Below are 24,844 nucleotides of genomic sequence, written 5' to 3'. Positions count from 1 at the left end.
GCTCCTTTTCAATACACATCACTATACTCCAACTGGAAGGTATTTTTGTCCAAGTACCAAGAATCAAGAGGAGGCAGAAAAGCATCTGTCTGCTAGCCGTTTTGTTATTTAAACGGGAGAAGAGTGACCTCATTTGTATTTCTTTTTCATCCTTATGTTTCAAACATAACCAATGACCCCTTCCTCTGTGATCTTTGTAGGGAGGTCTTGCTGACCGAAGTCTAGTCAGTGCATCTCTTCAGCTGCACACCAATTTGTACTGTAAGGCTGTGTCCTATGAGCACAGATTAAGCAGATGGCTAGCAGGTCACACGGTCTTGGCAGATACTTCCTGGGACCCGTTATACAATCTTCTATCCTGAGAGCTCTGCAACCTACTTTTAAGCAGGAAGGGTACTATGATGAGCTTCCACAAATTTCACAAAACCAGGCTTTTCCTGTGGTGATGAAGCCTCACTTCCTATACAGAGTGCTTTTTGCATATGGGTCTGGTCGATCCAGCAACTGGACAGAGCTGTGTTCCCTGATTAGACTCTTTCATGTAGCCTATTTCCGAGTCCACAGGATGAATTCCCACTAATAGCCAACCCTCTTCCAAATCTGTGCTGCAGAAAAACGGAAATACTTGGGTCTTCACGCCCATAGGATGCCCGCAATCGAGCATCCTCTGGACTGCTCCTCAGCAGTGCCAGTGTCACAAGTGCTACATGGTACATGCTAGGCCTTAACAACAAGTGCAGATAGAAAGCCTCCTCCACTCTGTCTCTCCAACTCCCACCTTCACGTCAGCAAGATAGACTAAAATCAGAGGGAACCCCCCAAGCATCTACAGGCACCGAGCAACTTCAGTTTTCTGACCTAGACACAAAGTTAGATGAAGTGCCTTCAAAGACTCAGTTCTTGAGGGTCCACATCCTATCTGTCCTCCCTTGCAGCAAGAGTCCTAAATTCGCAGTTAATGGGCTACCTGGTGGCTAAATGCAATTTTCAAGCTTTATTTTCTTCCAAAGTAAGAGAAGTGGATGTTGTATCAGTTTCAGTAGCAAACAGGCTTTTTTTTTTTTAGTTCTAATATAGTAGTCAAGAGATCCCACAAGTTGTATGTGTGAGGGACCACTAGACCCAGGCATTAGTGAAAAGCAGAGGGTGGATATCTGGGTTTTGGTGGCTGGTTTGTTCTGTGTTTCTACACCCTTCTGGGTAAATGATCATATCTATTTCAGGACCAAACAGTCACTTTTTTCTGATGATGTGCGCATTCATTCCTTCAGAAGCACAAGCCCCCACTGATGAACCGTCCCAGGGGAACAGATGCTCTGGCTTCATAAGGCACTTCCAAGTCTCCGATGGCCTATGTCTATGGGTTTCACCGAATGAACTCAGAACCAGCTCAGCTGCTGTGGCCTATTCTCAATGCATTCGAGAGACTGTGTGCATCTTAGCCACCAGGGCAGAGTGTCAAGTGTCAGGAAAGTGACACACTTCAATGAAAGGAATGTAATAAAAGCTAATGTGGGCAGTCTGGTTGCTTCTGGCATCCAGAGGCTGACTGACTCATGTTTTTGCTTCTGGCCAAGAACTAAATAATGAAAGGCCAAGTGCGGCCAGATCCCCTTGTGTGCCAGGGAGTCCTGACCTCACCTCATTGCCCTGCTACAACAGCAAACATCTGTGGAGAGCCCTGGCATCAGTCACTAGGGAGCCCACCTGACTCTGACTGACAACATAGGAGGTAGTGAAGGGAGAAACTGAGCTCTTGGTGCTTCTTCTATTAAATGTTTAGACCAACACGCAGCATTAGCTGCCAATTTCCTATTGGGAAGGCACACCAGAGCTCATCTGCTCACATACATTTCATCTAATCAAGTAACATGTTGTTTACAGTGGATGCAGACAGAGTAAGAACTGCTGTTCACAGTGTAGGCTTAAGACTCAAGACAAAACCTAGTTTGTGGTCCTTTGACTTCCCTGAAGACACATCTGAATCTGGGATTAGTCCTAGTGTGTGTGTGTGTGTGTGTGTGTGTGTGTGTGTGTGTGTATGTGTGTGTGTGTGGTGGTGGTGGTGGTGGTGGTGAGGGGTGGCTAATGTTCAGACACCCAGAAACGATGATTCTATAATCTATAATGATAAATCTATGAATCTATAACTATCTCTGCCTTCCCACTCCTGAGATCAATGAGTAGCTAGGAGAGCAACATACTGTGGAGACCGAGGACAATGGGCATTTCCGGCATTTCAGGAGAGAATGATGATCATGTGGGAGAAGACAGATGTGCCCTTTCTAGATAGAAACATAAAGGGCAAAAGGTCTCACAGACCTCATCACTCACCAGACTTTTCCTGAAACATCAAAGAGGAAAAGGCACAATTTGGGACATTTATAGTTAAAAAAAACCAAATCTTTTCTTCATGTGGGCCAAAACCTCGGGTGATACAATGAGGGCTTCAGGGAGAGCTATTCTCAATCTCTGCCAAAGTACCCCACCAACCCCCTGCTACTTCCCTAGGAGATATCAGCCTGAGAAGGAGGCCTGGGTGTTCTCACAAATACCTTATAATGTAAAAATGGACTGGGAAGAACAGAAAAGTTGCAGTGAGATTATTTTTAAACCCAGATATGCCCACACTAATAACACACCCCACACCTCTTCTTCAAAAGTCAGCCAAGTTTCCAGATAGAATGGCAGGTTTACATTATAAAGACTCTTTTAGTCTGATGTATGGAGAACAGAGATTTCCTCAGCCACCACATCCAAAGCACAAATGATTCTAGAAAATGTTGATGGTAAGAGGTTGCAGCGCTCTGTGGCAGAGGGACTCTGGACCTTGCAGCACTCTCTGAGAATTCAGTGGGTGGCTACCCCTTGGTCAGTAGCACTGCTCTGGGGGAAGTGGGTTGGGTCCTTTTGACTGGCAGTGATGGAAGGGAAAGCAAGTCACTTCTGGCTTCTTAGGAACCAGATAATGGTGCTACCATGGCAACTACCCAAACTGACAAAGCAATAGCCTTTGCAGAAGCTTCACTGGGGAGGGGCTCGGTTTCAAGGGGAAGGGAAAGAAGCTGGGATGGGGAAAAGGCTATGTGAGTAGTGGACAATAACTGAGGCATACCCATGGGAGTCCACGGTGAAAATTATAACAAAGAGACAGATACCAGAAAAGCCTCAAGACAAACCCAAAGTTGGCTTCCTGTTGGCCTGATACCCTGACCATAGAGACCATGGGCTTGGTGACTTCATTCCACTCTCTGTCCCAGGTCGCTGGCAGCTGGGATTCTTGGGGATCCTGTCAAATGTGGTAGAAGAGCCAAATTCTCTGGTATCCTCAACAAAGAAAGGGAAAGAGCAGAGTTATGAAGCATAGGCAGATGAGCATCAGAAAGTGTTACCAGGACCTTAGCAAATGTTGTAAAGGCCAGAGGAGAAGAGAGAGGGCACTTACTCTACAGGCCGAGAAACCGGGGAGGGAACGGGCATGGCAAATTAGAAAGGGTGGCAACAAAAGAGAATCGTGGAGAAGGATGAGCAAGGACCGTCTACATCTCAGAGAGCAATGAAGTGCAGGTTCAAGAGAAGATATCACTAAAAGCAAAGACTGGACCGTAGCTCTCAATCTATCCCATAACCGTGGACCCTGGAACTGGGGCTTGCTGGAGTCCCCTGCAGTGTACCTGGCAACAGGGAGTCTTTAGCTCTGCTGCTGTTGAGGCTTCCCTTGCCACCAGCACCAAAGCCATCTACTGCCAGTTTTCAAAGAGCACAAAAGACTATGAGATAGAGGACAATCCTATAGCACACTAGTGTCAAATGACTTGGACATAGACAGGATTCTGGGGCTTCCTCTAAAGGGCACCTCCTGTCCTCCAACCCAGTACACCTGCTGGTTGCTACAAACACCAGCTTATGGGAAAGAGGTAGTTGGTTGGGAAACAGTTGAGTCTTGGCCCAGCCTTCATCTATCTTGAACTATATGCATAAATTTTACACCAGCATAGTTTATTACTACTATATTTGAAACCATGAGGAACTTGAAGGATAAAGCAGCAAATTAACATTTATTGATCATTCACACTGACAGTCCCAGTGTTAAGCACTCTGCAATGCCTTATTTTGTCTCTATTTTAGAGGTAAGAAATGGAGGTTAGGATAATTAATATTTTGCTATAAAAAGTCAAGGACTTGAAGCTGGGAAGGAGAAGGGCTGGGATTCAAATAGGCTCAGCCTAACCTCACAAGTGTCCCATTCATACTTCTGCCCTGTGACCTTTGAACTCTGCTTTTCTTATAGGTCTAGTGAGTTCTGTCCACTATTGTTTTCTCCTTATCCATTACTCAAAGATAGACAGAATGTGCTACTGATACTAAAGCAAGAAACACTAATAAATAATGTATACAAATGAGCTGATAGAATGAAAAGAAAACTAGACCCTTTAAAACTCAGTGGTTGGATTCGGCAAGATGGCAGCGCCAGGACGACTCTTGTTCTGACCAGCAGCACAGCAGGATCAGCACAGTGACCAGCAGTCAGAACTTGCGGCCCTAAAACACAAGTGATTGTGTTTCCCAGGTGAGAGGATACCCCACGGTGGGGGGATTCAATCAGTTTTAACTCACCCAGCTAAAGCATGGAAGAGATCCCAGTTCCACCAGGCACTTGGTCACTAGCCCAGAGCGACACGTCAGCGTGCTCTGATCACTGTCCCAGACTGAACTGTGGGCACCACAACATCAGAGACTGCGATTTCCAGTCGAGAGATAACCCCACGGTGCAGGAAACGATTGGGACCAACCTTAGGTCACCCATACATCCCCTGGAAAAGACTCGGGGTTCTATGGGTGCCCAGGAGCCAGCCCAGAGCCAGAGCCGGGGACCCAGGCACTGGCACAGAGTCCTGCCTGCACATGACTCGCTGTCCCAGATAGAACTGTGGACCCCAGAGCACCAGAGACTGAGTTTCTCTGTCGGGTGCTAACCCACAGGGAGGAGAATGGCTGGTCTGATCTCAGAGCACTCAGCCGATACCACCACCCCGAAAATGTCTTGGGAAAAATTACCCAGTTCCGGCAGACGCCCAGGCACCGAATCCCCAGAAATGCAGAAAGGCGGAGCCATGTAAGTCTGTGCCTGTGGATTCTACTTGACATCACAAACAGAACGGCTGTCTCCAAAGCAAAGACTGGGTGTCTCTGTCAGGAGGAAACCCCACAGTGGGGAGATCATCAGGTCCAATGCTCAGGACACCCAGCTCCAGAAGACTTTTTGGATTCACGCAGACTCTAGGCTCTAGCCTTCTACTGCAGGCAGGAGCGCTGTGCTCACCCGCCATTATTGAGTACCACTAGGGCACTGGGGCACACAGCTGCATCCTCAGACCTACAAAAGCCAGAGAGCCATCACAACAGCCCTCAGATACTGCTCCAAGGATCAACCAGTTATCCCTAGCTAAACTGACAAAACTGTGAATCCCTGGTTTTTCAAGAGGGCTGCACCCAACAATTACACCTTAAGAGCAACAGCTGATGCTCACTAAATTCAGAGCAAGAAACCCAGCAGCAGGGTAGTCATCACCAGGACCTCTCCTGATGAGAGGAGAACCTTCCTGAACACCAGTTACCGCACAGGTCCATACACCTGAAGTGAACTGTGACAATTCCTGAGAAGCACCACCATTAAGTTGACCATACCCACAAAGCAGAGGAGAACTTCAGAACCCCACCAAGGGGATTCTCCCCACCCCAGGACCCAGCAGGCACCAGAAATTAACAGACAACACCTGAGACAGAGAGATGGGTAGAGGCCAGCGAAAAATCACAACCAACAAAAGGCAAAGCAATATGGCATCCCCAGAACCCAGTTATCCAGGGACAAGTAGCCCTGGACACCCTAACATAAGCGAAATTCAAAAAGATGACCTTACATCTATGCTTATGAAGAGGTTAATGGAGGAAGCAAATAAAATACATAAAGATTTAGGGGAAGCTATAATAAAACAGATTATGGTCATCCATAAAGAAATACAGGAAGATGCAGCCAAACAGCTTGTGGCGTTCAGAGAAGAAATGATTAAATCACTGAAAGAAACAAAAGAAACAGGGGAATGTTCAAAGAAACAGCTGAAGGAATTGAAGGAAAATGCAGTCAGACAGGGAAAGGAAATCAACAAAACTGTTCAAGATCTGAAGATAGAATTGGAAGAATTAAAGAAAACACAAATGGAGGAAATCATGGTGAGGGAGAACCTAGGAAAGAAAACAGGAACTACAGAGATAAGCATAACTAACAGACTACAAGAGATGGAAGAAAGAATCTCAGGTGTGGAAGATACAATGGAAGAAATCGATGTATCCGTCAAAGAAAATAATAAATCTAAAAAATTCCTGACACAAGCCATCCAAGAAATCCAGGACAACATAAAAAAAAAAAAAAACAAAACCTAAAAATAATAGGAATAGAGGAAAAAGAAGATTCCCTCCTCCAAGGCTCAGAAAATATTTTCAACAAAATCATTGAAGAAAATTTCCTCAACTTAAAGGGGAGGCCTATAAGAATACTAGAGGCCTACAGAACACCTAATAACTTAGACCAGAAAAGAAAATCCTCCCGTCACGTCACATAATAATCAAAACAGTAAGTATACAGAACAAAGAAAAAAATACTAAAAGCTACAAGGGAAAAAGGCCAAGTAACATATAATGGCAAACCCATCAGAATCACACCTGAGTTCTCAAGAGAAACTATGAAAGCCAGAAGAGCCTGGACGGATATCATGCAGACCCTAAGAGAACACAGATGTCAGCCTAGGCTACTGTACCCAGCAAAACTCTCAGTCCTCAAAGACGGAGAAAACAAGATATTAAACGCCAAAAAAATTTCAACAATACCTACACACAAATCCCGCATTACAGAAGATATTAGAAGGAAAAATACAACCCAAGAAAACTAACTACTTTCAAGAAAACACAGAAAATAAATAACCTCACTACAGAAAAACCAAAAGTAGACAAACACACTACTATAGCCAACATCAACATCAAAGGATCTAACAGCCACTGATCATTAATCTCCCTCAACATCAATGGACTCAATTGTCCAATAAAAAGACACAGACTAACAGAATGCATGTGTAAACAAGACCGAACAATCTGTTGCATACAAGAAACACACCTAAATCACAATGATAGACATTACCTGAGAGTAAAGGGCTGGAAGACAGTTTTCAAAGCAAATGGACCCAAGAAGCAAGTAGGAGTAGCCATTCTAATATCTAATAAAATAGATTTTCAACCAAAATCAATCAAAAGAGATAGAGAAGGACACTTCATACTCATCAAGGGAAAAATCCACCAGGAAGATATCACAATCCTGAACATCTATGTTCCAAATGCAAGGGCACCCACTTTTGTAAAAGAAACTTTAATAAAACTTAAACCACACATAGTCCCACACATAGTCCCACACACATTAATAGTGGAAGGCTTCAATACCCCACTCTCAATAATGGACTGGTCAACAAAACAGAAATTAAACAAAGAAACAATAACGCTGATAGAGGTCATGAATCAAATGGACCTCACGGACATCTACAGAACATTTCACCCAAACACAAAAGAATTTACCTTATTCTCAGCACCTCATGGAACCTTCTCCAAAATAGACCATATAGTTGGTCACAAAGCAAGACTCAACAGATACAAGAAGATTGAAATAATCCCTTGTATCCTATCTGATCACCATGCACTAAAGCTGGACCTCAATAACAAAAATAGCAAAAGGCACACACACACATGGAAACTGAACAACTTGCTACTAAATGACAGCTGGGTCAGAGAAGAAATAAAGAAAGAAATTAAAGACTTCCTAGAATTCAATGAAAACGAAGGCACAACATACCCAAACTTATGGGACACAATGAAAGCAGTGCTAAGAGGAAGTTCATAGCACTAAGTGCCTTCAAGAAGAAATTCGAAACATCTCCTGCAAGCAACTTAATGGCTCACTTAAAAGTCCTAGAAAAAAAAAGAAGCAGACACGCCAAAGAGGAGTAGACAGCTAGAAATAATCAAACTCAAGGCTGAAATCAATAAATTAGAAACAAATAAAACAATTCAAAGGATCAATGAAACCAAAAGCTGGTTCTTTGAGAAAATCAACAAGATAGACAAACAGGTAGTCAAACTAACTAAAAGGCAGAGAGAAACTATCCAAATCAACAAAATCAGAAACGAAAAGGGGGACATAACCACTGACACTGAAGAAATCCAAACAATAATTAGGTCTTACTTCCAAAGTCAATATGCCACAAAATTTGAAAATCTAAATGAAATGGTCAATTTTCTTGCATGCCAAAATTTTCTACATGCCAAAGCTGAAACAAGACCAGGTAAACCAATTAAATAGTCCTATATCCCCTAAGGAAATAGAAGCTGTCATCAAAAGTCTACCATGCAAAAAAAGCCCAGGGCCAGATGGTTTCAGCGCAGAATTTAACCAGACCTTCAAAGAAGAGCTAATACCAACACTCTTCAAACTATTCCACAAAATAGAAACAGAAGGAACACTACCAAACACATTCTATGAAGCCACAGTCACCTAGGTACCTAAACTTCACAAAGACCCAACAAAGAAAGAGAATTTGAGGCCAATCTCCCTCATGAACATTAATGCAAAAATACTCAACAAAATACTTGCAAACCGAATCCAAGAACACATCAAAGATATCATCCACTACGACCAAGACCAAGTAGGCTTCATCCCAGGCATTCAGGGGTGGTTCAATATACGGAAATCCATCAATGTGATCCACCACATAAACAAACTGAAGGAGAAAAACCACATGATCATCTCCTTAGATGCTGAAAAGGCATTTGACCAAGTCCAACATCCATTCAGAGATCAGGAATACAAGGCACATACTTGAACATAGTAAAGGCGATATACAGCAAGCCGATAGCCAACATCAAACTAAATGGAGAGAAACTTAAAGCAATCCCACTGAAATCAGGGACAAGGCAAGGCTGCCCACTCTCTCCATATCTCTTCAACATTGTTCTTGAAGTCCTTTCTAGAGCAATAAGACAATTGAAGGAGATCAAGGGGATACAAATTGGAAAGGAAGAAGTCAAAGTATCACTATTTGCAGATGATATGATAGTATACCTGAGTGACCCCAAAAATTCTACAAGGGAATTACACCTTCAGCAAAATGGCTAGATACAAAATTAACTCAAAAAAATCAGTAGCCCTCCTGTATACAAAAGACAAAAGGGCTGAGAAAGAAATTAGGGAAACAACACCCTTCACAATAACCACAAAGAATATAAAGTACCTTGGTGTGAACCTAACCAACCAAGTCAAAGACTTGTATGAAAAAAATTTCCAGTCTCTGAAGAAAGAATTAGAAGAAGATATCAGAAGATGGAAAGATCGCCCATGCTCATAGCTTGGCAGGATTAATATAGCAAAAATGGCCATCTTACCAAAAGCAATCTACAGATTCAATGCAATTCCCATCAAATTACTAACACAATTCTTTACAGACCTTGAAAGAAAAATTCTCAACTTCATATGGAACAACAAGAAACCCAGAATTGCTAAAACAATTCTCTACAGTAAAAGATCTGCAGGAGGTATCTCCATCCCTGATCTCAAGCTGTACTATAAAGCAACAATACTAAAAACTACATGATACTGGCATAGAAACTGACTGGTGGATCAATGGAACCGAACAGAAGACCCTGACATAAATCTACACACTCATGGTCACCTGATTTTTGACAACGATGCCAAAACCATTCAATGGAAAAAAAGACAGCATCTTCAACAAATGGTGCTGGTCTAACTGGATGTCTACATGTAGAAAAATGCAAATAGATCCATACTTATCACCTTGCACAAAACTAAAGTCCAAGTGGATCAAAGACCTCAACATAAAACAGACACACTAAACTGCTTAGAAGAAAAAGTGGGGAAGAGCCTTGAACTCATTGGCACAGGAGACAAGTTTTTTTTTTAATTTTTTATTAATTACACTTTTTCATTTTGTATCCCCCCATAAGCCCTTCCCTCCTCCCCTCCCGATCCCACCCTACCTCCCCTTTCTGCATGCATGCCACTCCCCAAGTCCACTGATAGGGGAGGTTCTCCTCTCCTTTCTGATCTTAGTCTATCAGTTCTCATCAAAATTGGCTGCCTTCTCCTCTACCGTGGCCTGGTAAAGCTGCTCCCCCCTCAGGGGGAGGTGATCAAAGAGCAGGCCAATCAGATTATGTCAGAGGCAGTCCCTCTTCCCATTACTATGTAACCCACTTGGACACTGAACTGCCATGGGCTACATCTGTGCAGGAGTTCTAGGTTATCTCCACGAAAAGTCCTTGGTTGGAGTATGAGTCTCTGGGAAGTTCCCTGTGTTCAAATTATCTTGTTCTGTTGCTCTGCTTGTGGAGTTCTTGAACAGAACACCAACAGCACAGGCTCTAAGAGTAACAATCAATAAATGGGACCTCATGAAACTGAAAAGCTTCTGTAAAGCAAAGGACACTGTCATCAAAACAAAATGACTGTCTACAGATTGGGAAAGAATCATCACCAACCCTTTATCTGACAGAGGACTCATATCCAATATATATAAAGAACTAAATAAGTTAAACAGCAAAAATCAAGTAATCCAATTAATAAATGAAGTACAGAGCTAAACAGAGAATTCTCAATAGAGGAATATCGAATGGCAGAGAAACACTTAAAGAAATGATCAGTCTCATTGGCCATCAGGGAAATGCAAATTAAAACGACCCTAAGATTCACCTTACACCCATCAGAATGGCTAAGATAAAAAACTCAAGAGACAACACCTGCTGGAGAGGTTGTGGAGAAAGGGGAACCCTCCTCCACTGCTGGTAGGAATGTAAACTCTTACAACCACTCTGGAAAGCAATCTGGCGCTTTCTCAGACAACTAGGCATAGCGCTTCCTCAAGATCCAGCTATACCGCTCCTAGGCATATACCCAAAAGAGTCTCAAGTACACAATAAGGACATTTGTTCAACCATGTTTGTAGCAGCCTTATTTGTAATAGCCAGAAGCTGGAAACAGCCCAGATGCCCCTCAGTGGAGAAATGGATGCACAAATTGTGGTAATATCTACACAATGGAATATTACTCAGCAATAAAAAACAAACAAACAAACAAGGAAATCATGAAATTTGCAGGTAAATGGTGGGATCTGGAAAATATCATCCTGAGTGAGCTATCCCAGAAGCAGAAAGATGCATACAGTATATACTCACTCATATTGACATATAATATAGGATAAACCTACTAAAATCTGTACACCTAAAGAAACTAATCAAGAGGGAGGACTCTTGCTAAAATGCTCAATTCCTATCCAGAAAGGCAAAGAGGCTGGACATCAGAAGAAGGAGAAAAGAGGGAACAAGTCAGGAGCCTGACACAGAGCCCTGCAGACTATCAATGCAGATGCCGAGACTTATGGGCAACCTTTGGACAGAGTGCAGGGAATCTTATGAAAGAAGTGGGAAACAGTAAAATCTGGAGAGGACAGGAACTCCACAAGGAGAGCAACAGAACCAAAAAATCTGAGCACAGGGGTCTTTCCTGAGACTGATACTCCAACCAAGGACTATGCATGGAGATAACCTAAGACCTGTACACAGATGTAGCCCATAGCAGTTCAGTATCCAAGTGGGTTCCATTGTAATAGGAACAGGGACTGTCTCTGACATGAACTGATTGGCCTGCTCTTTAATTACCTCCCCCTGAGGGGGAAAGAAGCATTACCAAGCCACAGAAGAAGACACTGCAGCCACTCCTGATGAGACCTAATTGACTAGGATCAGAAGGAAGGAAATGAAGACCTCCCCTATCAGTGACCTTGGGGAGGGGCATGCATGCAGAGGGTGGAGGAAGGGAGGGATTGGGACGGGAGGAGGGAGGGAACCACAGGGAAGATACAAAGTGAATAAAGTGTAATTAATAAAGAATTAAAAAATAAAAAAACTCAGTGGTCATATTTTATTTGTCTTTAAGAAACAATCAACAAATAAGATGGGTTTTCTTAAAGGATAGGCGGCCTGGAATGAACCATGCCAAGGAGGAGCTGGGAGTTCCCTTGGTAGGGCCAAGGTTGCCTTTCTTTTTAGGTTGCTGTGAGAACCCACACATGATCTGGATATGTGGGGAGACACCATGCTTTTGTGAAATCTCTTTGGGAACAGTTCGGCTACATTTTTAGGATGCTTTCATTCTGTGAGGGCAAAGTCGACTCCACCCAGCTCTAATGGCGTTGAGATGCCTATGCACATGGGGACAAGGCACACTGAATTACCCTGCTAGCATCCTGTCTCGGGGTCACACCTATACTCAGTCTCTGCAGGAGCCTGTTGTATCTCCTGCAACAGTGGCACAGTGTACTTTCAGGTCTGGGAGATCTTAGACTTAACCCAGGTGGGAATTCTCACCTCGGTTTCCAGTGCCCTCTCCCCTGACCCCTTGGTTCTTACCCTGCCTATTTAACTGCCACTGCGGATACAAGGTACAAGCTGTCGGTGTTTGGGATAAGGTGGGTAGAGGATGGTCCTTTTCTAACACCTTAGATATGGGGAGGGCAAAGTTATAGCGACATCGTGCCTCTTCCCCACATGGCTGTCATCCATGAAAACAGCACCCAAATGATTCCCCTACCCCACCACAAGGAAAGTGTTTCCTGCCTTGCTTAGAAGGCAAGGCTCAAAAGGCTGGAAGGATGGCTTTGAGGGGTCCTACATGCCAAGCAGATGAAAGGGAACACATTTGGGTTAGAAGAAGGTACAGACTGAGCCCGGAAGACTGACATCCATCCTGCTGGGTTATTTCCCCTGCCTGATTAGGATTTTCTTAATTTATTTCTATTTTTATTAATTAGTTTATTATTAGTTTATTAATTAGTTTATTTACTTTGTATCACTACCCTGTAACTCTCTCTCTCCTCCCCTCCCAATCCCACCTTTCCTCCCACTTCCCCACCTGTGCCCCTTCCCCAGTCTACTGATGGGGGAGGTCCTTCTCCCCTTCTCTCTGATCCTAGTCTATCAGGTCTCATCAGAAGTGGCTGCATTGTCTTCCTCTGCGGCCTGCTAAGGCTGCTCCCTCCTGAGGGGAAGGTGATCAAAGAGCAGGCCAATCAGTTCATGTCAGAGACAGTCCCTGTCCCCATTACTATGGAACCCATTTGGACACTGAACTGCCATGGCTACATCTGTGCAGGGGTTTCAGACCTAGGATTTTCTTAATGTCCCTAGCAGCCTCTGGCTTTCTTAGACCTGTTCCAGGGGGCTTTCAGAGCTCCTTCCCCTGGCTAGATTCCATAGGAAATGCCACAATGTGGCTTAAAACCTGCTAAAGCTAGATCAGTGTGTGATATAAATAAATTTCACCAATTACCAATGATATGGGTTGGTTTCCTCCATAGTTTAAGAACGTTTTCTTAAGTATGTTTTAAGGAAGACTTGGAAAATCATTCCTTTTTGAGATCACATGTACCCATATGGTTCTTATATCCCTGGACTAACTACACTAACACCATTCATGGGCAGAGAACCTCCCTATGGCCAGGATTCTACTCTGCCTCTGCATCATTCTTTCACAATGCCCTGGCTTCTCCCTTCTTCCTCCTGATGCTCCTCAATCTTGCTTTCTCATTTAGGACACATAGAGCTGTAAGACCTTAAGGATGCTGTGCAGAATGACTGGCAAGCAGACTCCCAGTGTCACTCTTTGGCACCACTTGGAGCATTCACTTTTTAGGTGGGCCCTGGAGACAGGCTCAAGTCAAGCAGGGCTCCAGGAAGAGTAAAGGCAAGGGAATAGAAGAGAAAACGATCTACTTACGCCAGGGCAAAGGCTACCAACGCACCAACCACTACCACAAAGTCCAGGATGTTCCAGAGGTCTCGGAAATAGGATCCATCCTGCAGGATCAAGCCTTGGTCTATCATCTGCAGGACAAGGGTTTGAACAGCCACACATGAGGCTCCTGGTGTAAGGAACACTGACACCAGACTTCGCTTCCTAATGGCAAGGGGTCAGCTGCCACTGTCCTCATAGCTGTGGTGGTTGAAGTGAAAACGGCCCCATAGGCTCATAGGAAGTGGCACTATTAGGAGGTGTGACCTTTTAGGAGTAGGTATGGCCTTTTTAAAAGAAGTGTGTCACTGGGGGTGGGATATGAGGTTTCAGATGCTTAAGCCAGGCCTAGTGTCTTGCTGTCTTCCTGCTGCCTTTGTAACTGGATGTAGAACTTTCAGCTACCTCTCTATCACTATGTCTGCCTGCATGTTACCATCCTCCCCACCATGATGACAATGGGCTAAACCTCTGAGTTGTAAACCAGCCCCCCCAATTAAATGTTTTCCTTTGTAAGAGTTGCTGTGGTCATAGTAACTCCTCATAGCAAAAAAAAAAAAAAAAAAAATCCTAACTAATAGCCAAACCCACCCTGGGCCTGAGGAGCAAGAACGGTATCCAAGAAGATCTACGGATAATGATGAGGACTGAAGCCTCTTCTTACAGTCACACAAATTCTCTAGTTTACAGTGAGAGCCTTCTCTAAGTCACATAGGGTTTAACTAAACTTCTCTGCCATTACAGAATCCTGTCATATTCTTCTTCTCCTCTCTGTCCCAGAACTCTAAACACTGCCTACATGGATGGGTAGAAATCCCAGAGAGGTAAAATCTGGAATGAGGTAGTCTTGTTGGGATGTTAGGAGTCTAGAGGGGAGGGAGTATGGTTGGAGTTAGATGGAGTCTGGAAAGACTTATGTCTCCCTAACCCATTGACTGGACCATGTGCTCAGAATAAGACCAGAGGTGCATGGTGCTGAAGTACATCCCTCTCAAGCTGTGTGCCCACCTACTCTCTGCCTCTAGTCCAGGCCATGAGAAGAGATCTACATTATTTAATCACATCCATACAGCCATGCCTAAAGGAGGTCACTGAAGCTAGAAAGAGTTTGGCAGGAGCTCCCTTGGTGCTGCCATGGGCTAAGAGATGGCATTATTGGGGACAGACCCTAAACTAAAGGAGCAGACAGTGAGACAATTGAAGTCCAGAGCCCAGGTTTTCTTTAGAAGCTTTTACCTTTATAACCATCTCAAAGGTAAACACTCCTGTGAAGACATAGTCGAAATATCTCAGGACCTGTAGGACACATATGAACGAGATGGAAAAGACAAGGTAAGGCCACCAAGTTCTCTGCACACCTTCCCACTGACCTACGCCATCTTGCATGGTCACCCCATCTCCCATAATTTCCCACTCCAGAACACAATGAAGAATTCTTCAAACTACCTACAACAGGGCTGAGAAGTGAACACAGGAAGGAAGGGACCAGGGAACCTGCCTGTGCCATATGGTCCAGGGGCTATTCCTTCCCTTTGGCCATAACTTAACTTCTAGGATCCAAATTGTCCCACACAACTCTTCCCCCCTCTTTCTCTCTCTTTCTCTCTCTCTCGACCAATGGGGTACCCAGGAGATGACACATTGACCTGTGGTGGAGCTGCAGTCCCCTTAGGCCCACACATATCACCTGTGGCTCTATGTTAGATTCAGGCCCTCCAGTAGCATCAGAGCCCTCTCAGAAGCCTGGCTAGCTCCGAGTGTCAAGCCTGATGCCACAGCTTAAAAATGGTGGTGCGGATGTGGGTGCCACGGCTTCTCTGGAAGTGGCTGGCACTTATCTCTGAGGAACAGGCACACTTTCTCCAACTTCCTTATCTCCAGAAACCTTCCTGTTACCCTATCTTGATCCACCTCTGACGCTGGAGGGGAGAGCTTGGGATAGAGGAGACCCCAGGGCATCAAGAGAGTTGGCAAGCTGCCCTTGTGCACCCACTTTGTTGCGTTCTGAGTTGGTTAGCACAGGGTCCTCGGCTGCTAGGGCGATGCTGCTGGCCGCGATCACCAGAAGGATACACATCTCAAAGTAGCGCAGGTTCACAATGTAGTGGCAGGCTCTGCGGATCCTGCGGGTGAGAGAATCCTGCTGAGCTCGCCCTGCTGAGCTCGCCCTGTGCTGTCCCCACGCCTGGCCCTGGGCTTCCCATAAGCTGGCATTGGCCTCTTCCAGATAGCCAGTCCCTTGCCAAAGGAAGCCAGGAGGGAGAACAATTTAATTTCTCAAGCCCTACCCATTTGGTTTCAGGCCCTGGTGGTGGGGAAAAGTAATCAGATCGGTTAGAGGCTATGTCGTGCAAGCCTAGAGATTCATTATCTGCACACATGAGTGAGCCATGAGGAACAGAGGCATGACACTACATAACCTCCATCGGCAGGCGGTGCCCTCTGCTGCATCTCAGTGTCTTCTGCCTTAAGCAACAAAACCAGGACCTGCCTAGGGGATTATAAAGAACCAAGAGACACAAAAACTGATCTTGATTCTAAATCCCCCGATGAGGAACAACGGTTTCCATGGCTCCCTGACTGTTCTGATGGAAATGCCTGTATTCTATGCTACAACTTTGGATGAGCTGGCACGTTAAGCCGGCTTCCTCTCATCGCACAGGCCTGCCTGAATGATGCCCACATGGCCACTGACGGACTCCTTGTCTTCCTTTCTCGCAAGCTGACCTATATGCCAGTTCCAGGACATATATCACATGCTCTTTCTTAATCCCGTGTTTCTTGAATCTCACATTCTAGACTCTCCTCTAATGCTCCTTCTTCATGTTGCTACCGCTGTTCTGGGAAGGGAAGCTCTTTTCAAAACGCCACGTGCAGAATGGTGGTACCAAAACCCTAGACTCCAGTAGATGCCTGACCATCTTGAGGTCCATAGACTTTCCTCTTCCAGAATGTCTGAAGACATCCTCATGGAGATTTTCTTCATTCCCCTTATCCTAACTACCAAGCAAAGGGCAGAGATAGGGATGACACTTCTCCTGTATTCTGTTTTGTGTTACCCTGGAAACTATTGGCACAGGGAAGGGAGGCTGGTCAGCTTAATGCCCTATCTCACCTACTGGCCTCCAAATGCTTCCCTATCTAGCTACCCTCTGCCAGGAGGACTCAGGAAGTTGACAGGGCTCCTCCAATTCCTCTCTATCATCCCAGGCTGACTCAAATACTGGATGTCTGTCCTAGTGCCAAAATGGGGGTACAACAAGAGCATGGCTCACGGGTTCGTGGTGCTGAAGATGAACATAGAGCTATGAGGCACCATGGCTTTGCCAGTCTCCCGCTTCTCCTTCTTCTGCTTCTTCTTCTCCACCTCTTCTTCCTCCTCTTTGTTCTCCGCCTCCTTCAAGGGACTGGCTTCTCCATCGGCCTTGTTGCTAACTGAAAGCAGAAAGGTTTGAATCTTCAGAAACCTGCTGACATGCATGGTTTCTCTTGTCAGTTGGGAACGGCACAAGAGAGTAGGAGGATAGGCACAAGGATAGAAGGGGATGCCAAGGATGCTCCTGGGAAGGTTCTCTGACAGCATCCCAGGTTTCCCCGAACTATGTGAAGTCCGTCTTCTCCTCACCCCTATTCTTGCCCATGTTATATACTATAGCCTTTTGTGTCACAGAAATAATAAGCATATTTTCTCCTTTACAGCTAAACTTTTACAATGTAGGAAACAGCATAACTGTTGCAGCTACAATGCTTGCACAATTTGGAAATCACATCTAAACTCCACATTCTTTTTGAGATCACCCATTGAGCTTTCATATCAATAACCCCTAAGTGGCATATGCTATTATTCCCATTATACAGATAGAAAAACTGAAGTTCAGAGAATCTATGTACCTTTTCCTAAGGTCAGACAGCTAATTTGAAATCCTATACGCCTTCAGAAAAATCTCTGCAGTGGAAGATTTCAATAAACCATTACTCTCTGCACACTGCCTTTCTGACTGTACCTTCTTCAGCATGATGAATATAGAAATGAGAATGCAATATTCATGTGAATATAGGCCCATGACTGTGTTCCAGGACTGGGAGGATGAAACAGCCAGAGGTCATGTAGCACTGTCAGGTGGTTACTTTCTGCTTTTACGCCCGAGTCAAGGGAGAAGTCTGTCAGCGTGAAGAGAAGGCCTGGGAAACCACCCTATCCCCACCATTCTATGACCAAGGACTGGCACTACCCTGAGACTCAGGTTAAGTAGCAAGACTTAGTGGTCCTGCACCATGGTAGTACCTAAGCGATAGCATGTACCTAAAAGCGTGTTTATCACTGGTGACAGAGGGCATAACTAGCCCTATCCTGGGAACAAAGAGACGGTTAAGCTACTGTTTCTCATAAAAGAGGCTCCAAAGCCCTTCTTACTTAATAAAAGCACAAAATCAGACAGACATTACAAGTGGCTGCAAAGAGTCTTGAAACATGCCCAAGTCGACCCCAGCAAGCACTAGACATGGGGGATTTACTCTTTAAAGCAGATCTGGCGTTTCTGAGGGTGGAGAATGTGAAGTAAGAGCGGAAGGGAAACAGCGGTAGAGAGGCAGACAGGGAGACAAGGACACTGTGCCATGACAGAAGAAAGAGTATGGAAAGGGAGAAAACATGCACTGATGGAACCCCATGGCCACAGTCTATAACCACTGGGCAGTGGGATTAATGCAGGGATGGGGGTGGGGGTGGAGGGTAGGCTGGGGATTAGTGCAAGGATAGAATAGGGAGCAGATTATATGTATACACACACACACATATGGTGTGGGGTTAACGTAGGGATGACATGAAGGGATAGGAAGAAAGTACATGGTTAATACAGGGTTAACACAGGGGGTGCAGGGTTCAGGCCAGGGTAAGGAATGGGATTAAAACAGGAAAGGGAGTTAGGGGTAGGGCAAAGATGAGGCACAAGGCAGGGATCAGGGTAGGACAATGCAGGAACAGGACATGGGATTAATGTAGACATGAAATATGTGGTCAGGGTGGGGACAGGAATAACAGGCCTGCAAGAGTGAGGTGTCGTTCAGGGAAAGGCAGGTACAGGGCCAAGGAGCGTAGTAGGTTAAATGCTTTTCCCCTGTGTTTCCTGCCAGTGTTTCACAGACTGGCATCTGCTTGAAGGAACTTTGATGGGGAAGTGTGATTGAGGGCTCCTCAGAGAGAGAAAATTGATAATAATAAGCTTGCAATGTTAACACAGGGATGACCTTCAGGGATCACCCATCTCCGTGCTCTCATGTTCTATGAGACATTGAGGCCTCCGAAGATGCAGGGCTCTCTCTCTGAGACTGCTGACTGCGCAGAGCAGGAACCAGAGGCAAGAGCCATTCTGCCAATCCAAGCTGGGGGTCCTCCCAGGGGGTGTAGGAGGGCAGAAGGATGCCATCAGATTACAGAAGGATCTAACTGTTCACAGAGTCACGTGTAACCGCTCTGAAGACTCACAGGACCAAACTCTACAGGACAAAATTAAAGTTAAGGAAACTACCTCTGCAGGAGAACACTGCGTTTAGACTGTGAAAAGTTAGTCCTGCTGGGATGGCCTTCTAGTGAACTTTATTAGAGGGATCCCAGAGCCAGCTGTCCCCAACTCCAGCTGTGTGTGTGTGTGTGTGTGTGTGTGTGTGTCTGACAAAGCAGGAACCATACTCACTGTGCACTACTGTTGAATCCACCAAAGGATCCACATCAGGGATGGCGACCGTGACGCTGGTGCTCTCAGTGGTAGCCTTGTCCATATTGGTTGTCATGCAGGAGAGGTCAGGCTCACTCTGGCTAATGCCTCGGCCCACGTCCAGCTGTACATTCCCAAGCAAGGCCTGCTCGCTGCTGCCTTCAGCCTCCTGCTCTGTCAGAACTGCATCCTTCCCCACTTCCAACTCAGGCTGGGGCTGGACCAGAGGTGTTTCTGCCTCATCAAGAGCTCCTACCAGTCCAGAGCCCCTGGATACCATCAGACTATTAGTCCTGAGAATAAAGAGCAGAAGATGGCCATGTTTCAGAAGCTATCCTAGAATGGCTGATGCTTCTGGCTAAAAGGAAAAGGGGAGAGGAGCCTGAGCGGGCCTGCTGGAGAACATACAGCATGTGCTAGACCCGCATCCAGACACAGTGAGGCAGATACCTGTGGGCCTTGCCCATTGATTGATTCCCATCCATCCAGGCCCCACTCTCAGCAAAGATGCTCCAGAATAGAGCATCATTTCCATAGGGATAGGATGCCTGTTAAATTAAGCCATGCCTTTTAGATGGTGTTTTGACAGCTTCTCCATCTTATAAAGGGGGATATTGGAGAGCATTAAAGTTTCTATCACAGAGTTCCTCACTCAGTCCTGAGCTGTATCCCTCCACTGCCCTCCTGGGACTCATTTACCTCCGTAAGTCCTGGGTTCTCTCCTCTTCATGGATGGTCGGCTCCTTGCTTCTGTGGCTGCTTTGAGGTTCATGTTCCTTCTCCCCATCAATGGACACCCCTTCGTCCAGACTCCGCTCCTGGCTAGCAGACCTGCTCCGGGAGGCAGAGGCAGACTCCTTGCCCTCTGTCCTGACTCGGCGATGCCGGCTGCGCCTCTGGCTCTGCCTGTGCCTGGCCCGGTCCTCAAAAGTTACCACAGTCTCTCCTCCCCCAGCCTCCTGCTGGGTTGGGTCACAGTTTCCATGACAGGATCTGGCCAGCCAGGGTGGCTCCCGTTTGCCCAAGGACAAGGGGCTCCTCTGGTTGTCCAGGGCACTGGTCAGGCCCCCTATATCTCCCTTGAGGGAACCCCCACGGCTAATGCGCTCCTCTTCACACTTCTCAAGACCCAGGCCCAGGGCTAGGCCCTCAATGGGCCTGGGCCTCCGATAGAGGCTGGGGTGAGCATTGAGTGGGTTGAGAGGGCTCAGTGGATTGAGTGGATTGAGAGGGTTCATGGGTGGGGCCTCTTCTTTGTTGAGGGCTTCTTGGCTAGACATTTGCATGTGTCTCCTCAGCTGGCTGGTCCGCTGTTCCCACACAGACATGTGGTGCCGGCGCCTCCGCTCCCTCCTGACAAAGGAGAAAGGGCGAGGGCTACAGTCAGAACCTGGTAGTACATGTGAGGCTCAGAGATGGCAGCTTACAGGGGCCAAGAGCAGGGGTCACAGGGCGAAGGAGCTAAATGGGAGGCCAAGATCCCAAACAAGAAGCACAGAGATGTAAGGAGCAGAGTGGCCACACATGAGGAAGATGTCAGACCGATATCTCCAAGTCCTGTACAGGGTATTTTTCACTTCAGTCCCTGCTTCTACAGTGCAGCGGCCAAGTGGTGAGGGATGGGTCAAACCAGGACTGAGCTCAGTGTCCCCAAGACCAGTGAGAATGGCAGTACTGAGGCTCACCGGGCCTTCCCTTGATTGAGGGTATCAGTTGAGGTCTCTCTATATACCTACGATGGCCCTTCATTTAAGGCCAGAGGTGCCCCTTCTCTCTCCACCCCTCTCAGATTTGAGCCTGGAATATCATGGGCTGAGACATGCCATGTTCAGATACCAGTAAAGATAATGGCAGTGGCAATCAGCCCCATGTGGTAACAATGGCAGCAGCCCTGGAAAGTAAGGGGACCGTGGGCTCCTAAAGCAACAGCTAATGAAACCCACGAAAGACTCTCTTCAGAGAGACCACCGGCAGTTCACACCCAAACTACTGTTGAACCTTTCAGCTCAGAGGCCTAGTGAGTGTTCACATGGCGGCAAGGTACACAAAAACGCGGCACACAGAACACAGGCGTGGGCTCCTCAGCTGGGAGGGCAGACACCTACTCCTCCCCTCACATGCCTGTGGGCACACACCCACCAGCTGTTAAAGAGATATGCACATGGACCCACACGCACCTTCACTGAAGCCCACGCATCTATGTACACAACTGCCTACGTGGAAAGCACACCCCCACCGGCACTGATTACCCATGACAACACGTGCCCACTCTCAGGCCAGACACGAGAGCCAACAAACATACTGTCACATACTGTAGACACACTGAGAGAAGAGAACACGCTGAGAGGTGCAGAGGGCCACGTCCACGGATGTGCAGGGGGAACGCGCGCGTACACACCCACACACCCAGGCGCGCTTTGTCACTTTGTCCACGGTAAGGACAAGAACACATGGTCCCCATGCCCACACGGAACCACTCCCAAACACGCAGACCCGTACACACATACAGGTGGCTGCTGCGCGGCTCCCACATCGACATGTGGTGTCTTCTCCTTCTGTCTCTTCTGGGGAAGAAAAACGAACAGGTTCAGTCCACCCCGACCTCTAGAACCCACCAGCCCCACAGCCACCAGCAGATGTCCAGAGGGAAGCCGGAGTCTTCTGCATGTCCACCGGGGCTTCCATGCATCTGTCTGCCCCCTGTGGCCTCCCCACGTACAGGGCTTCCACCGTGACTTCCGAGTCCTTGCTATGTGCACATACACAGATCTTGATTCTGAAGCACACATGCAGAGCCCCAGGGGACAGGCTATTTCATGTAGAATAGACCTTCTAATAGACCATGCCCCCACTGACCTCACACTGCCACCCTCCAGCGTCCTATATCCATGAGCGCTTGCCTCCCCCTCCGCAGTCATTTCAAGGTTAACAAAGTGCATTCACCCAGGGGGGACTCCCAAGCTCATCACTCCCATAGCAGATCCTGGATCAATTTTATGGCACACGGAAGAAACAAATGCTCTGCCATGCACACCAGTGGGGTTACAGAGTAGCCCAAGGCCAAGGACAGGGCCAAACTTCAAAGGCCACGAGGCCAAACTTCAGAGGCCACAGGGCCACACTTCAGAGACCACAGGATTGTGAGTGCTGCCCTAAATGAGAGGCCCTCAAGGTTTGCCCTATTCTGCTGGCTGAAACACAGAATTGATCTTCTTAGACTGGTTTAAAGAAATATTACTTCCACATACACAATGTGTCCTTCCAAATGCAAGTTTAAGGGATGATCAGAGTAATGGCATAGATGTAAGCTGCCAAAGTCGAAAGGAGTGTATCAGCACAGGGCCAAAAGCTAGGGTGGAGAGCAACGCATCTGAGATATTCCCAGACTGAGCCTGTTCGAGCCCCTGAGCTGGAGGACCCTGTTCTAGCCCCAGGGAGCCCTGCTGGGTGCGGCAAACAGGTAAATGATGTTCCTTGTCTGAGAAGACCCTCATCGTGCAAAACATGCCAGGCAAATGGACTCTGATCTACTGCCACACCTCATGCATTGGGAAAGGGGCCTCATACAAGGGCAGGGCAGAGGAAGCAGGGGCAGCCAGTCTAAGCCTCTTTGGGAGTACCCGGAAGAAGCACAAATGCGCATGGGTGCACACAAACACTCATTGATATAGCCATCACGGTGGAGATGTCGTGAGCTCCCGGACAAAGTGCATATCCCTCCTCATCAGCATCCTAGCCTACGGCAGGGCACGGGGTGGAGTTGGGGGCAGGGGCAGCGTACTGAAATAGAAGCATCCACTCTAGGCAGGCAGCGTGCACCTACTGGGAGAAGCATATCGTATCCTCTACTTGCACATGCTCAAGGATTCAAATACCAGCCCTCCAGGAGCATGTGTAAGTATATGGAAGGTGGAAGGAGTCTCTCTCTCTCTCAGACACACACATTCTGTCTTTCTAACACTTTCTCACATCCTTTTTTTTTCTTACACATACACTTTCTATTTCTATCATGCACACATTGGCTTCCTCACACAATGCATTCTCTCTCTCTCTGTCTCTCTGTCTCTCTCTCTCTCACACACACACATACACAGGCCAAGCAAGAGACGCTGATCTTTCTCATACAGGCAGACATATACTTGATGCTTGACTTCACCTCTCTGCTCATGTAGGTAACATTCTAAATTTGCAGTCATACCCCAAAACCACACAGACAAGTAGTCGCTAACTCCAACTCATGGGCATGTGAGCTTGTGTAGACCCCATAATAACCCTGTAAAGCAAAAAGAGTGAGGGTCCTTCTCATTCCAAACGTGGGGAGACCGAGGCTCTGAGGTGCTAAGTGAGTTCTCTTTAAGGCCACAGAGCATGTGATGGACAGAATTAGGGCTAACACTGGGACACTTGGGTTTGTAATGATGCTCTTTCCATGGCAGCCACCTTTGCACTTACCAGAAATCCACTGTCTGAGCTAGACACCCCAGCAAGGCACCTATCCCCTGAGATCACCCCTAGAAGCAGTAGATACCACATGGCATGTGGACGGTAACCAAAGCCCTGGTGTCATCTTACTGCGGATGCTTGCTGAACCTGCTTCACCTTCACTCTCCACTGATGTGCACGACTAGGTTCCCACAGCCCCGTGCCTACCCACATTTCATTCATTCTTCCATTCCATGAATAGTTTCTACTCTGGGCCAAGTATCATCTCCAATCACATCTCTCTAAGCCCTCTTCTCCCCCCCCCCCCCCCCCGGCTTCCTCATCTCAGTAAATAGAACCACCCACTCCTGGCAACAGACAGTCCGCTCCATCTGCATTTTTGGATACCTGTGTGTATGTGGTTTTCGCCAAAGTTTTTGAGTTCAGAGGATCAGGTTGGAAATTACTCAAGACCAGAGGATATTCTGAAAAGGAGGTTGTTTGGTATTCCCCAATCAATCTTTAATTATTATTATTTTTCTCATATTCACAGAGAACAGACTTAGATGGGAGGCCTTCCCAGCTTTGAAAAGCAAATGCAAACCAATAGTAAAATAGATAAGGGGGTGACCACATAAAATGGGGAGCACCCCAATGGTGAGACAGAGGCTGCTCAGAAGTTCCTCCCTTCCAAAAACTGGCCCACCAAGGACTTCACTCTCTCCAGCTTTAAGTAATGGCTGACAGGGGCCAGTAGCCTAGGATATATTTCTATTTCTCAATGGGTTACCACTGTCTCCACAGACAT

General features: G+C 46.6%; 1 protein-coding gene across 1 annotated transcript in view; it reads right to left on the bottom strand.

Annotated features, from left to right (window-relative positions):
• Cacna1e (calcium voltage-gated channel subunit alpha1 E) overlaps window positions 1-24,844 on the bottom strand; it is a 314,504-nt gene that overhangs the window by 53,774 nt on the left and 235,886 nt on the right. Inside the window, exons 19-25 of the mRNA XM_055624404.1 lie at window positions 22,122-22,178; window positions 20,314-20,967; window positions 19,594-19,907; window positions 17,176-17,335; window positions 15,894-16,023; window positions 15,137-15,196; window positions 13,886-13,992 (exon numbers count right to left, since the gene is read on the bottom strand). Coding sequence (XP_055480379.1) covers window positions 13,886-13,992; window positions 15,137-15,196; window positions 15,894-16,023; window positions 17,176-17,335; window positions 19,594-19,907; window positions 20,314-20,967; window positions 22,122-22,178 — 1,482 coding nt within the window. The remainder of the gene's footprint in view (window positions 1-13,885; window positions 13,993-15,136; window positions 15,197-15,893; window positions 16,024-17,175; window positions 17,336-19,593; window positions 19,908-20,313; window positions 20,968-22,121; window positions 22,179-24,844) is intronic.

The sequence above is a fragment of the Psammomys obesus genome, unplaced genomic scaffold (assembly GCF_907164565.1).
Source record: "Psammomys obesus unplaced genomic scaffold, mPsaObe1.curated_primary_1811, whole genome shotgun sequence".
Classification (NCBI taxonomy): Eukaryota; Metazoa; Chordata; class Mammalia; order Rodentia; family Muridae; genus Psammomys; species Psammomys obesus.
The sequence above is the reverse complement of the archived record's forward strand: the minus strand, read 5'-3'. Positions and strand labels throughout refer to the sequence as shown.